At 55.8% G+C, this 12,494-nt stretch overlaps 1 protein-coding gene across 6 annotated transcripts; it reads left to right on the top strand.

Annotated features, from left to right (window-relative positions):
* Window positions 1-143: 143 nt before the first annotated feature.
* On the top strand, window positions 144-8,784 carry DCAKD (dephospho-CoA kinase domain containing). 6 transcript variants are annotated; one of them, XM_054088699.1, is made up of 6 exons: window positions 144-249; window positions 1,891-2,046; window positions 3,162-3,279; window positions 5,148-5,351; window positions 7,156-7,243; window positions 7,743-8,783. In XM_054088699.1, the coding sequence occupies exons 3-6, from the start codon at window positions 3,168-3,170 to the stop codon at window positions 8,026-8,028; spliced, it is 690 nt and encodes a 229-aa protein (XP_053944674.1). In that variant the 5' UTR covers window positions 144-249; window positions 1,891-2,046; window positions 3,162-3,167; the 3' UTR covers window positions 8,029-8,783. The 6 variants fall into 6 exon arrangements, with proteins under 6 accessions (XP_053944674.1, XP_053944673.1, XP_009565596.2 ...); XM_054088698.1 differs by having other exon boundaries at window positions 152-424; XM_054088700.1 differs by having other exon boundaries at window positions 187-249; window positions 1,976-2,046.
* Window positions 8,785-12,494: the final 3,710 nt, after the last annotated feature.

The following is a 12,494-nucleotide window of genomic DNA, read 5'->3' as shown; positions in this document are numbered from 1 at the left end:
GGGCGGTGACTTCACCTACTTCCCTGTTGCCTGCAGCGAGAGCTGAGCTGATTGGCTGAAAGGGCGCTCCGAGCGAGCGCCAGCCAATCAGTGCGCGGGACACCCAGCGGCGCCTGAAGCCAGGCGGAAGGGGGCGGGTGAGGGCGGAACAGAGGGCGCCGCGAGGTTGGCGCGGCCATCGGTGCCATCGCTGCGAGCACACGGGGCTCGGTGCCGGGGGAATGGGGTGGCGGCTTTACCCCCGCTGAGGTAACGCTGATCGTAGAATCATAGACTAGTCAGGGTTGGAAGATTCCTTCATATGCTGAGGGCTCCAGAACTGGACACAATCCTCCAGATGAGGTCTCCCAAGAGAGGAACAGAGGGGCAGAATCCCCTCCCTCGCCCTGCTGTAACCCTGAAGAAGCGACTTTTGAGGACCAAGGTGCTCCATTTTCTCTCACATCCAGACTTGGTCTCGAGCCAGGCACGAGTTGCCTTCTCTGAGCACAAGCCAGGGGACAGCAGAGAGGCCAGCCCGCTCCTGCAGGTGTTACAGCCACGAGCCAGAAACAATTTTCCCTGAAATACACCGTTTTTTTAAAGTACATTTGGCCTGTGCCAACTAAATCAAACAAGGGGAAAGCAGAAACGCAAGTCACAAATGTTAATCAGCTTGCAAAAACAGCGAATTACTCCTGCTTTCGGGAATCTAACATCTCCCTGCCCTGGGAGATATAACTCTGAGGAAAGGGCTTCTGTAGACCAAGGTGCCTCAGTTTCCCCTGCATCGGGCTGTGCTGGTGCTCCAGTTGGGTGTGTGCGAGTTGCTCCCCCGGAGCCACCATCCGCACAACTCTGGGGTCAGGGACAGAGCCAAAACGCCTCCTCCTGCAGCTCTCCTCACGGAGGGCGTACGAATCAGTTGCAATAAATAGAAAGAGCCCCTGTGTTGTGCTGAGCCCCGTAATGCTGGGAAAGGCTCCTCATGGTTTCCCGGCACTCACATGGCAGCAAAGCTTGGGGTTCATGTCAGGGTCCACAGGGCACTGCTCTTTATTTTAAGCTGATTCCTTTTGCATTCCTCCTTCTTGTAGCTCAGGTTAATCCCAGCATGTCCAGTTCTGGAATCCTCAATGTAAGAAGGAGATGGAGCTGTTGGAACGGGTCCAGAGGAGGCTACAAGGGTGATCTGAGGGCTGGAGCACCTTCCATATGAGGACAGGCTGAGAGAGTTGGGGTTGTTCAGCCTGGAGAGGAGAAGGCTCCGAGGAGATCTTATAGCGACCTTCCAGTACCTGAAGGGGCTTCAGGAAAGCTGGAGATGGGCTGTTTATAAAGGCTTGTGGGGACAGGACGAGGGGGAACGGAGATAAACTGGAGAGGGGCAGATTTAGGCTTGATATAAAGAAGAATTTGTTCCCCATGAGAGTGGTGAGATGCTGGCCCAGGTTGCCCAGGGAAGTTGTGGCTGCCCCATCCCTGGAGGTGTTCAAGGCCAGGTTGGATGGGCCTTGGCTCAATTGGATCCAATGGGGTGTCCCTGCCCATGGCAGGGGGTTGGAACTGGATGATCTTTAAGGTCCCTTCCAACCCAAACTGTTCTATGATTCTGTGTTTCTATGATTCTACGATTCTATATCTCCTGAGGCACCATTCCTTATGGGACAAATAACTCGCTGGTTTTCCAGGCTGATGAACCTCTATGGCTCACATTTCATGTTTCCCCTTGTTTGTTTTAGTTGGTGCAGACCAAATACACCAAAATCCAGTGTATTTGAGGGGAAAACTGGTTCTGGCTCCTGGCTGTAACATCTGCGGGAGTGGGCTGGCCTCTCTACCCCGTGTGCAGTTCAGACCTGAGCTCATTAAATATTTACACACCGTACTGTGGATCTTCTCTCTGTGCAGGCCCTGTGACGTCACGAGTGTTTTGAAACCCCGTTTGGCTGTGATTTCGGAGTGAATCCTTCCAAGTGCTCTTTTTCCCCTGCAGTAACTCTCGCAGCGGCCGTCTGCCCGTGGAGGTTTGGAACGCAGAGACAGAGAGACCTGCTGTGGCCGCAGGTCAGAGCATCAGGGTTGCCACAGTGAAAACCTTGGTTTTGCTCTCCATGAACAGAGGAGATTTCTGTATTTTTGAAAGCCGTGTGAGTGCAGCCAACGCCCCTCAAGGCAGTGCAGGAAAGGCCTGGTTCTGTGTGCGCGGGTGGCCAAGAAGGCCAGTGACATCTTGGCTTGGACCAGGAACAGCGTGGCCAGCAGGAGCAGGGTAGGGATTGACCCCTGTGTTTGGCGCTGGTGAAGCTGCACCTCGAATCCTGGGTTCAGTTTTGGACCCCTCACGCCAAGAAGGAAATTGAGGGGCTGGAGCGTGTCTGGAGAAGGGAACGGAGCTGCAGAAGAGACTGGAGAGCAAGAGGTCTGGGAGCAGCTGAGGGACCTGGGGGTGTTTGGCCTGGAGAAAAGGAGACTGAGGGGAGACCTCATCACTGTCTACAACCTCCCGAGGGATGTTGTAGTCTCTTCTCCCAAGTTATAGGTGATAAGACAAGAGGGAATGGCCTCAAGTTGCTGCAGGGCAGGTTCAGATTGGACATCAGGACAAGTTTCTTCACTGAAAGGGTTCTCAAGCACTGGCTGCCCAGGCAGTGGTGGAGTCCTCATCCATGAAGGTGTTTAAAAGACAGGTGGATGTGGTGCTTAGGGATATGATTTAGTAGTGGACAGGTACAGTTTGGCTTGATGATCTCAAAGGTCTTTTCCAAGCTAGGGATTCTATGATTCCTCACGCAGCATCTGCCCTTGCGGAAGGCATGTGAAGTCCTACCAGGGAGGGCTGGATTTTAATCTGCTGCGATAAACAGAGAAACAGCCCTTCTGTTGTGCTGAACCTACCGTAACGCCGGGAAAGGCTCCTTGTGGCGACTGGGCACTCGCTTGGCAGCAGAGTTTGGGGTTTATATCAGGCTTCACAAGGCACCACTGTTTATTTTAGATGCCTCTTCTCACTCCCTTTGAATCCCAGCCCAGAGAGTGCCAAAATCATCGTAAAGTCTTGATAATGCCCTGAGAATGTAGGAAAACAAGCTTTGAATGAAGTTGCCTGTTTTAGATGTGCACAGTAGGAACAAAACAGCCCTATCCCGGTGTGTTTTCAAGCTCTTTTCTTTCCATTTCAGATCACAATGTTCCTGGTTGGACTCTCGGGTGGAATCGCGTCGGGGAAGAGCACGGTGGTGGCTGTTCTCCAGGAGGTGGGCTGTGCTGTGATTGATGCTGATGTTATTGCCAGAGAGGGTGAGTTTTGCATGGTTGCTTTTTCTTCCTGAGGTTCCCCTGACAACTGGGATGGATGCTGGGAAGCGCAGACGGCAGAGGGTGCTCTGGCTACATTGGATAAGCGTTTCCCTCCCATTCCCCCACTGGTGAGGCTGCGTGGAGCCTCTGTCTCAAGCGGGATTGGAATTGGGATATATTTTTAATAAAGAAAAAATATAAGATCATGTCCTAATAAACACCATGGCGAGATCTTATGCTGAGTTTCCCTCTCCTGCAGTGCAGCGCTTCCCAGCTTGGAAATCCAAGGATAAACGTGGTTCTCAGGAAAGCGGGTTCCTTCGTCTGATCTGGTGTTCCCCCTCAGCCCCATCTCATAACACGGTTACGTTAGGTGGGATCGCTGAAACGCCTGAAAGAGAATTTCCCTCTGTGCTGGGTGTTTTAAATACTGAGAGATTGGTCCACAAAATTACTTAATGTGCTCAAACAAAAAGAGGCTCCAAATACCCCAGATCAGAGGGAATTCGGTCTGGGCATCTGCACAGCACAGCTGCCTCTCGCCACTCTGGAAACGTGCTCTCCTGGCACAGAAAAGACCCAGCAATCCAGATCTGTTGCCTCAGCAGGACTGGAGCAGTCCCTGCTCTCCTTGATTACCTGCGTGATGCAGGGTGAGATGTTAATCCCTCCGCACCACCGGGATAACGAGAAGAGCGGCGCTGGCTCCAGGAGGGGCTGCTGATTCTGTATGCGGAGGGTTTCGGGTCTGCAGCTGAGCGGTGCTGCAGGCGGTGTCATTCTGAAGTGCCTGCGCTTTTGTGTTTAGCAAAGAACTTAACCGTGTAGCCACTCAAAGCTGCGATGCTCTTCATGTTTTATTGCTCTGTAATTCCCTTCGAGGTACTGGAAATTTGCTGGAGGTGCTGAATGCCCTCAGAGACGATAGGAAAACACTACAGACACTGAGTGTCAGTGTTCTACCAATCACTTCATTTTTCTCCAATTCCTTTTTGATATGTGTTTATTTACTGTATGGATTTCACCCATCCTGAAACTGCCTGGATGAGAAATTCCACAAGAGAAAGAAATTGCTCTTAAAGACTTTTATTAGGTTGGCCTGAGGTGACAACCTGTGGCAACGTTCCTGGATTTCGGAAAGGAAATTATATATGGGCTGTGGTTCTTGGTGTTTACTCTTGGCTTGATCTTAATTATGGTTTTATTACTGCATCCTTTTCAATGGTGATTTTTTTGGTGGCCATAAAATTATACACTCGTGTAACATCAGCGTCCCTGCGATCGGGAATTGATCTCGTAGCAGGTTTCTGTGTACATCCTCGTGCAGAATTTGATATCTGAGGCGAAAAACAGTAAAAACCCTGAGTAGCAGCTAGAGCCAACTTGTAGCAGCTGGGCTGAATTCACCTAGCGCTGAAGTTTTCAGCTAAAATCAACCTGACGCTGGTCCTGCTCCCTCCAGCATCTCCTGTCCCCGTGGGCAGTGGGAATCAGCTCAGCCTTAGCGAGTCCTCCTTCCTGCCCCGCTGACTCCTAACCCCGAGCAGCCGCACGCAGGAGGGAGGGTTGTGGCGCTGAATTAATGTCTGCAGGCTGCTTCGATCTCCTGGGCGTCAGCCCTCGAAAGGACCTTGGGCTGAGGGGTTGGTTTGACGCCGCGGTTCTGCAGCGCCAATGCCAGGTGTCTGCCCGGCTGCAGCGCCGCGCCGCGCTCGCTTCAGCGTGTGCTGGCAGGCAGATGCGCTGCCCGCCGAGGAGAATTAAGCTGGGTTATTTAATGAACAAAACTCATTTGAGGCCGATTGCTGATGCAAACACCGCCTGTGCTGTAGAACTGGCTCTAACCTCCGGCTGTTTAATGTTATCAGTGGTGCAGCCCCACTCCAAGGCCCATCGGCACATAGTGCGTTGCTTTGGCACCGAGATCCTCTTGGAGAACGGAGAGATAAATCGTGAGGCTCTAGGAAACATTATCTTCTCCCAGCCGGAGAAACGGCAGCTGCTGAACCACATCACGCACCCGGAGATCCAAAAGGAGATGCTGAAGCAGATCCTCAAGTACTTTTTGCTCGGTAAGAGGCCGTGTCCTGGCACGCCGGGACTCCTGCTCGCTCTGCCTCTGGTGTGAAGGTGGGGAGAGGGATGGGGAAGGAGAAAGGGAACCGACGCTGAGTGACGGCCTTTGTGCTCTGACGCCGGTGGCCTTTCACGGTGGTGTTTGGAGGATTCGTTCCTGCCTTTCACTGCTGCCCTTCACCACCTTCCTCTATGGTTTAAAGTGCATCTGGAAGGCCTGAGGAAAGCATTGTGAGGCCTTTTCTGAGATTACTCGCTGGGTAATGTCACACCTTCCAAAATGGCCAAATATTCCTCCCTACCCCCAACCTCCCTGGGCTTCCGTGAAAGCTGTGGAGCCCTTTTAGTCTCGATAAGGTGAGAACGGGGCTGACAGCTGTGGTTTCCAAAGTCCCGCTTTTTCCCTTGATAAATATAACAAATACAGCTGTCAAACTCGGTCTGATCAAATGCCAGATAGGATCACCAGCTGGTTTGGAGGTCTCGGTGTAGACAGAAGGATGTCTTAATAGAGTCAGTCTGGTTTTGCGGCGCTTATCAAAGCTGAGCTGTGTGACAGCTGAATAGGCCTGTGCCCGAGCACCGCGGGGGCTGCGCTCCGCTGCGGGGTGAGGAGGAGGAGGAGGAAGCGCCAAGGAAGCAGCAGTGGGCAGGAAAGCCGGGAGCCAGAGATGGAGTCTTGAACCCAAGGCTGCAGGCTCGGTAGGCGGATGCTGTCCTGCCCCTTGGCGAGAGCGCTGTGTGTCTTCAGAAGGCTGCTTTGTCCTCATTAGTCAGGTTTTAATGATTTGGGATAACTGGATGTTGTCTCTAAGGATCGCTGTGTAAGGAAAGCTCTTATCGATCAAACCAGAGGGCAGCAAGAAGTGTCTCTGGGCGGAGATGCTGCTAAAATGGTGTCTCGTTGGACGCTGATGTCTTTGTCAAGGCTTTCCTTGCTTGTGGCCAGCTCGGTTAGGGGGTTTGGCTTAGGAAGAGGGGACACAAGCCGGGCCAAAGATGTTGGGGCACACACGGGTCCTGATTTACAGCTTTCCCCTCCTCTCGTGTATCCCCCATCCGCAAACGCTGCAGGGGAAGTTGGTGCTTGCGAAGAGCACATGGGGAGCCTGGGGTGGGCTGGAGGGTCTGGAGGACGGCGAGCTCCCCTCCGCTGGCTGCTCTGTGGGACAATGGGGTTTTTAAACCATATGTGACCAGTTGGGATGAGATTTCAGGCCTTGGGGTCTGGAGGCACCCCCCCACCTTTCAACGTCAAGGCTCTGAGAGGTCTGCAAAGGTTTCCTTTCTCTCCATGGAAAAAAAGGCACTGATTAGCCAAAGCCTTCCAAAAAGAGAAGAAAACTGAGCTGGGAAACAGCAGCTCAAAGGACCGCAGCCTGGCAGAGCCTCGGACAAGGGAAAGAGAGAAGAGCAGATTCTGCTGTGGGCACTGCTCCCCTGGAGAGGCCGGCATCGACAGCGCGCCTGCCGCTCCCGCCAGCCAGGCACAGGCGCTTTCATTTCAGCTTCTTGTTTCAGCTCCTCATTACATTTCTGCAGCTTCACCTTTGGTCTGAGATCATCCAGGTTAGGGTTGGTTTGTTTTTCCCTCTGGAAACTTGGAACAAAACCATTTCTTCCTTCCAAGAGGGAGGAGGGGAAGCAGGCTGTGCTCTCCTTTCGGCTGTAATTGTGGAGCTGTAGAGCTCTCTTGCTTTGCTGGAGCAGCCGAGGCTGCGATGCACATGCAGCACGAGGGATTTAGGAATCCGAGTAACGCTTTTCCCTCTTTTTTGGGGGGTGTTGGCATTTCTGCAGGGTACCGCTACGTGATCCTTGACATCCCTCTGCTCTTCGAGACCAACAGATTGACCAAGTTTATGAAATACACCATCCTGGTTTATTGGTAAGTGCCACGAGGACCAGGACACCGCCACCTCTCTCAGAGGCTGAGGAGACTGTCACAACCCTCCTGCTCTGTCAGGATTTAGTTGCCACCCTGGTGCAAAGCTGCTTTTTTAAGCATGAGATGCAGAACCTTCCTTTATCCTAATGTGCAAGGGGCTTCTCGTTGAGGCTTCCCTGCAACCTGGCACCGTCATACGGGGCAAATCTCTGTCTGTAGACCTCCCAGAACCTGTGCTGCATTGGCTGGGGCAGGGTTTGGGGCTCTGTCCTGGTGTTTTGGGCCATGGAAATGCCAAAAGCGTGCAGTGGGATTGCCCTGGGCTGGTGCTGCCTCCGCTCACATGAGCACAGGATGCCTGCGCCGGATCTGAGATGAAGCAGGGCACATCTCTCCCCCGCACTTTATCCCAGCTTTTCCCCTTCATGCCAAGGAAAGCAGAGAACCCCTCCTTTTACTCCTGCACCCCTGTCTCAGTGCCACCCTCCCATCCTGGCAGCGACCCTCCGACACAGCTTTCCCGGCTGATGAAGAGGAACGGGCTGTCCCAGGCGCAGGCAGAAGCTCGCATCGCCTCTCAGCTACCGCTGGACGAGAAGCGCAAATTAGCGACTCACGTCATTGACAACTCTGGGGACCGGGAGAGCACACGCCAGCAGGTCCTGAGGCTGCACGCACGCCTGGAGGATTCCCTGGATTTCCTCTGGGCACGGCTGGTGCTGGGCACGGCTGTTGTGGGGTTTGGAGGGCTGGTTTACCTCCTCCTCCGGCATTTCAGCTCTTAATCCACCTTCTCTTTCTGGCGTGGAAGAGGCCTGAAATTCCACGTTTGAAAAGGGCAGTGAAAGGCCACCTCTTTTAATGAGCTTTGCCTGCTGAATGCAGACAGTGGGATGAGGCGTCTCCTTGCAGGCTTCCCAAGGTGAACGTAGGGGTTTTTTTTCCAACACCTTCTCCCATCTCCTTTCTTCCTGCTCAGGTTTCTCCCCACCAGCCGTGCCCATGGGATGGGGCTGTTCCCCATGCGTGGCTGCAGCCCGCAGAGGGGATGAGGCCTTGTTACCCCTGTGGGTCTGTATGGTGGGACTTCACTGGATTTGGGCACTTTAGCATCTTCCAGGACAATCTCTTTACTGAGGTGGCCTCTCAAGTCCTGTTTCTGCTACCAGGTTGGTCCCCTTCTAGCTCACAGCCCCAGTTAATCCGAATTTAGCCATGACATATCATGTTGATTGAATGGAAGCAAATTAAATCTTCCTGGGAGGACAGCACCTCATTTCACATGGGCTGAGTGTCCACTTCACTTCTCCCCTCATTCCTGCCCTCTCTTTCTGCCACCATCACTTGTGGGTCACCCTTGTCTTTGGATCTGTGGGTCCGATATGTCCCTGGAGCAGGCTGAGACCCCAGACCTGCCTCGCTGAAGCTCATTTACTGCTGTTTGAGCTTTCCTTCCTGGCATTTTCCCCGCGGGAGAGCACGGGTCGGGGCGAAGCGGGTGCTGGCTCTTCACATTTGGTTTAATAAAGCGCTAACCAGCAGCGAGCTCCCCGCGGCTCTGCAGCCCGCGAGCGGCGAGCGCTGCTCTTTCCTGGCCCGTTCCCAGGTTGTTCCTATGCCGGGGCACAGCTCCGCTCTGTAAAGTTCACCACACGCAGGCAGAGCTGATGAACGTGATCATGCTTTTTTTCCCTCCCCCAGTACACATCCCTGAACTGATCTCAGGGGTTTCTCAGAACGTCGGCCCTTGCTCTGAGCTTCTGGGGAGCCACGACTTCGTTTTGGCTTTGGGCACCCCATGATGTGGGTTTGGCTTCCTGGGGTTCATCCTGGACTGGCTGTGGTCTCCTGTGGTCACTGTTTTCCCCCTGTCCTACTCCTCCAACCCCACACCCTGTCATGTTGCCACTCCCTCTGTCTTGTTGCCCCCTGTCCCACAGCCACCTCCTCTGTCCCACTGCCACCTTCCTTTCCCACACCCACATCCTGCCTGTCACTCTTCCAGTCCCTTTGCCACCCCCTGTCCTGATGCCTGGTCTTGGGGTGCTCCAGGGACCTTCCCCTCTGTCCTACTCCCACCCTCTGGGTCCTGCTGCCACCCACCCTGTCCCACTGCCATCCCCTGTCCCGCACTGCCCCCTCTGTTCCACTGCCATCCCTGTCCCATTGTCACTCCCCTGTCCTGCTGCCAGTCCCTGTGCAGCTGCAGCACCAGGAGAGCATCCCCAAACCCATGGTCCCTGTGCAGCTGTAGGAGAGCATCCCCAAACTCATGGTCCTTGCACAGCCCCAGGAGAGCATCCCCAAACCCATGGTTCTTGCAGAGCTCCAGGAAAGCATCCCCAAACACATGGTCCTTGCAGAGCTCCAGGAGAGCATCCCCAAACTCATGGTCCTTGCGGAGTTCCAGTAGAGCATCCCCAAACCCATGGTCCTCACACAGCCCCAGGAGAGCATCCCAAACGCATGGTCCTTGTGCAGCTGTAGGAGAGCATCCTCAAAACCATGGTCCTCACACAGCCCCAGGAGAGCATCCCAAACGCATGGTCCTTGTGCAGCTGTAGGAGAGCATCCTCAAAACCATGGTCCTTGCAAAGCCCCAGGAGAGCATCCCCAAAGTTGTGGTCCTTGCAAAGCCTCGGGAGTGTGTCCTCAAACCCATGGTTCTTGTGCAGCCTCAGGAGAGCATCCCTAAACCCATGGTCCTTGCACAGCCCTGGGAGAGCATCCCCAAACTCATGGTCCTTGCAAAGCCCCGGGAGAACATCCTCAAGCTGGGATGAATGCCCTGGGTACCCCAACATCTCTGGCAGCACCGTGTGGGGCCGTATGCAGTCGCGGTTCCCTGCCCTGCATTTCCCTGCCCTGCTGCTTTAATTGCGGTGGCAATGCCCAGTCCCTCGCAGCCGGCCATAAATCAGGGCTGGCGCAGGCTGCCCTCGGCCCCAGATCAGCTCCGATCGCCTCCTCGCTCGCCGCCTCCGCGATAAATGAGGCTGTGAGGAGGCCGGGGGGGAAGCAGAGCGCGAGGCGGGCACCGTAATCACATTTGGTGTTCGGCTCCTGCCCTGCTGACGGGTGCCAGTGCTAACGAGGTTAGCGGGAACGAGGGACAGCTGGGGGACACGAGGCGCTGGGACACCACGGAGCTGGCGTGGCCTTGGCGTGCCCACTTTGGGGGTGCCTGGTGGCCTGGGCTGAGCTGGGGTCAACCACATGGGGGGCTGCATGCCCAGGCATCGGCACCCACTGGGGAGTGGCTCCTGAATCTGATGCTTGGCCACTGAGTCCCTTCTGGGGTACCAATATCTCTCCTGTGGGTCCTGATGTCCCTCTGTGGGTGCCAGTGTCCCTCCCGTGCAAGCTTGTGCCCTTCCATGGGTGCTCGTGTCCTCCCATGGGTGCCAGCGTCCCTCTTGTGGGTGCTGATGTCACTCCTGGGGCTTCTGATGTCCCTCCTGGGGGTGCTGTATGGTACCCCACCGTGGGCAGCTCCCCGATCCCAGCCCATCCCACCTCATTCCTGAAGCACCTCTTTCCTGGTGCAACCCTTTCCTGAACGACCCCTTCCTTGGAGCACCCCATTCCTGGAGCACGCCTTCCATGGAGCACCCCTTCCTTGGAGATCCCTTTCCTTGGAGCACCCCATTCCTGAATGACCCCTTCCTAGGAGCACCCCTTGCATGGAACACCCCATTCCTGGAGAACCCACCCCTTCCTTGGAGCACCCTTTCCTTGGAGCACCCCATTCCATGGAGTACCCCTTCCTTGGAGCACTCCATTCCTGAATGACCCCTTCCTTGGAACACCCCATTCCTGAATGACCCCTTCCTTGGAACACCCCATTCCTGAATCACCCTTTCCTTGGAGCACCCCATTCCTGGAGCACTCTTGCATGGGTGCTGATGTCCCTCCTGTGGGTGCTCGTGTCCTCCATGGGAGCCAGCATCCCTCTTGTGGGTGCCGATGTCACTCCTGGGGGTTCTGATGTCCCTCCTGGGGGTGCTGCGTGGTACCCCGCCGTGGCAGCCCCCCAGGTCCCAGCCCATCCCACTCCAGAGCCAAAGCCCCCCAGGATGAGCCTGTCTGCCCCTGTGTCTGCAGCGGTGACCACATGGCGCAGCTGTCCCCCACCGGTGACGGATGGCTCTGCTCGGTGGCATCGACAGCTCGATCGATGGCCAAGGAGGGGGCCTGGGCGTGTGCCCAGCTCGGGGGGACACCTTTGCTGAGGCTCCTGCGCTCGTGACATGGATGCTGCTCCCCCTGAGCTGCTTCCGCGGGGGCTCCGGTGGCCCGTGGGTGCCAGCTGAGGCCCAAGGTCATTGTCCCATGTCCCCCAGCACGTCTGTGAGCTAAGTCCCTTAGCCCTGGCACATCCCTGTCCCATGTCCCCCAGCACCACCATGTCCCTGTCCCATGTCTTCCGGCCTTGGACCATCCCTGTCCTGTGTCCCCCGACACCACCACTTCCCTGTGCCATGTCCTCCACCACCACTGTGTCTCTGTCCCATGTCCCCCAGCACCACCACGTCCCTGTCCCATGTTCCCCATCCTTGTCCCATCCTTGTCCAGTGGCCACCAGCACCACCACATCCCTGTCCCGTGTCACCCAGCCCTGGACCATCTCTGTGCCGTGTCCCCCAGCACCAGCACATCCGTGTCCTGTGCCCCCCAGCACCACCATGTCTTTGTCCCATGTCCCCTGGCCCTGGACCATCCTTGTCCCGTGTCCCCCAGCACCACCACATCGCTGTCCCTTGTCCCCCAGCCCTGGACCATTCCTGTGCCGTGGCTACCAGCACCACCACATCCCTGTTCTGTGTCCCCCAGCCATGGACCATCCCTGTCCTGTGTCCCCTGACACCACCACTGTGTCTCTGTCTCCTGTCCCCCAGCACCACCACGTACCTGTCCAGTGTCCCCCATCCCTGTCCCATCATTGTCCCGTGGCCACCAGCACCACCACATCCCTGTTCCGTGTCCCCCAGCTCTGGATCATCTCTGTGCCGTGTCCCCCAGCACCAGCACATCCGTGTCCCGTGTCCCCCAGCACCACCATGTCTTTGTCCCATGTCATCCATCCCTGAACCATCCTTCTGTGTCCCTCAGCACCACCACATCCCTGTCCCGTGTCCCCCAGCCCTGGACCATCCTTGTCCCGTGTCCTCCACCCTGGACCATGTCTGTGCCGTGTCCCCCAGCACCACCACATCCCTGTCCTATGTCCCAAAGCACCACCATGTCTTTG

This window comes from Cuculus canorus, chromosome 25 (assembly GCF_017976375.1).
Source record: "Cuculus canorus isolate bCucCan1 chromosome 25, bCucCan1.pri, whole genome shotgun sequence".
In the NCBI taxonomy this organism is placed as follows: Eukaryota; Metazoa; Chordata; class Aves; order Cuculiformes; family Cuculidae; genus Cuculus; species Cuculus canorus.
This window is presented reverse-complemented; position numbering and strand designations above follow the sequence as displayed.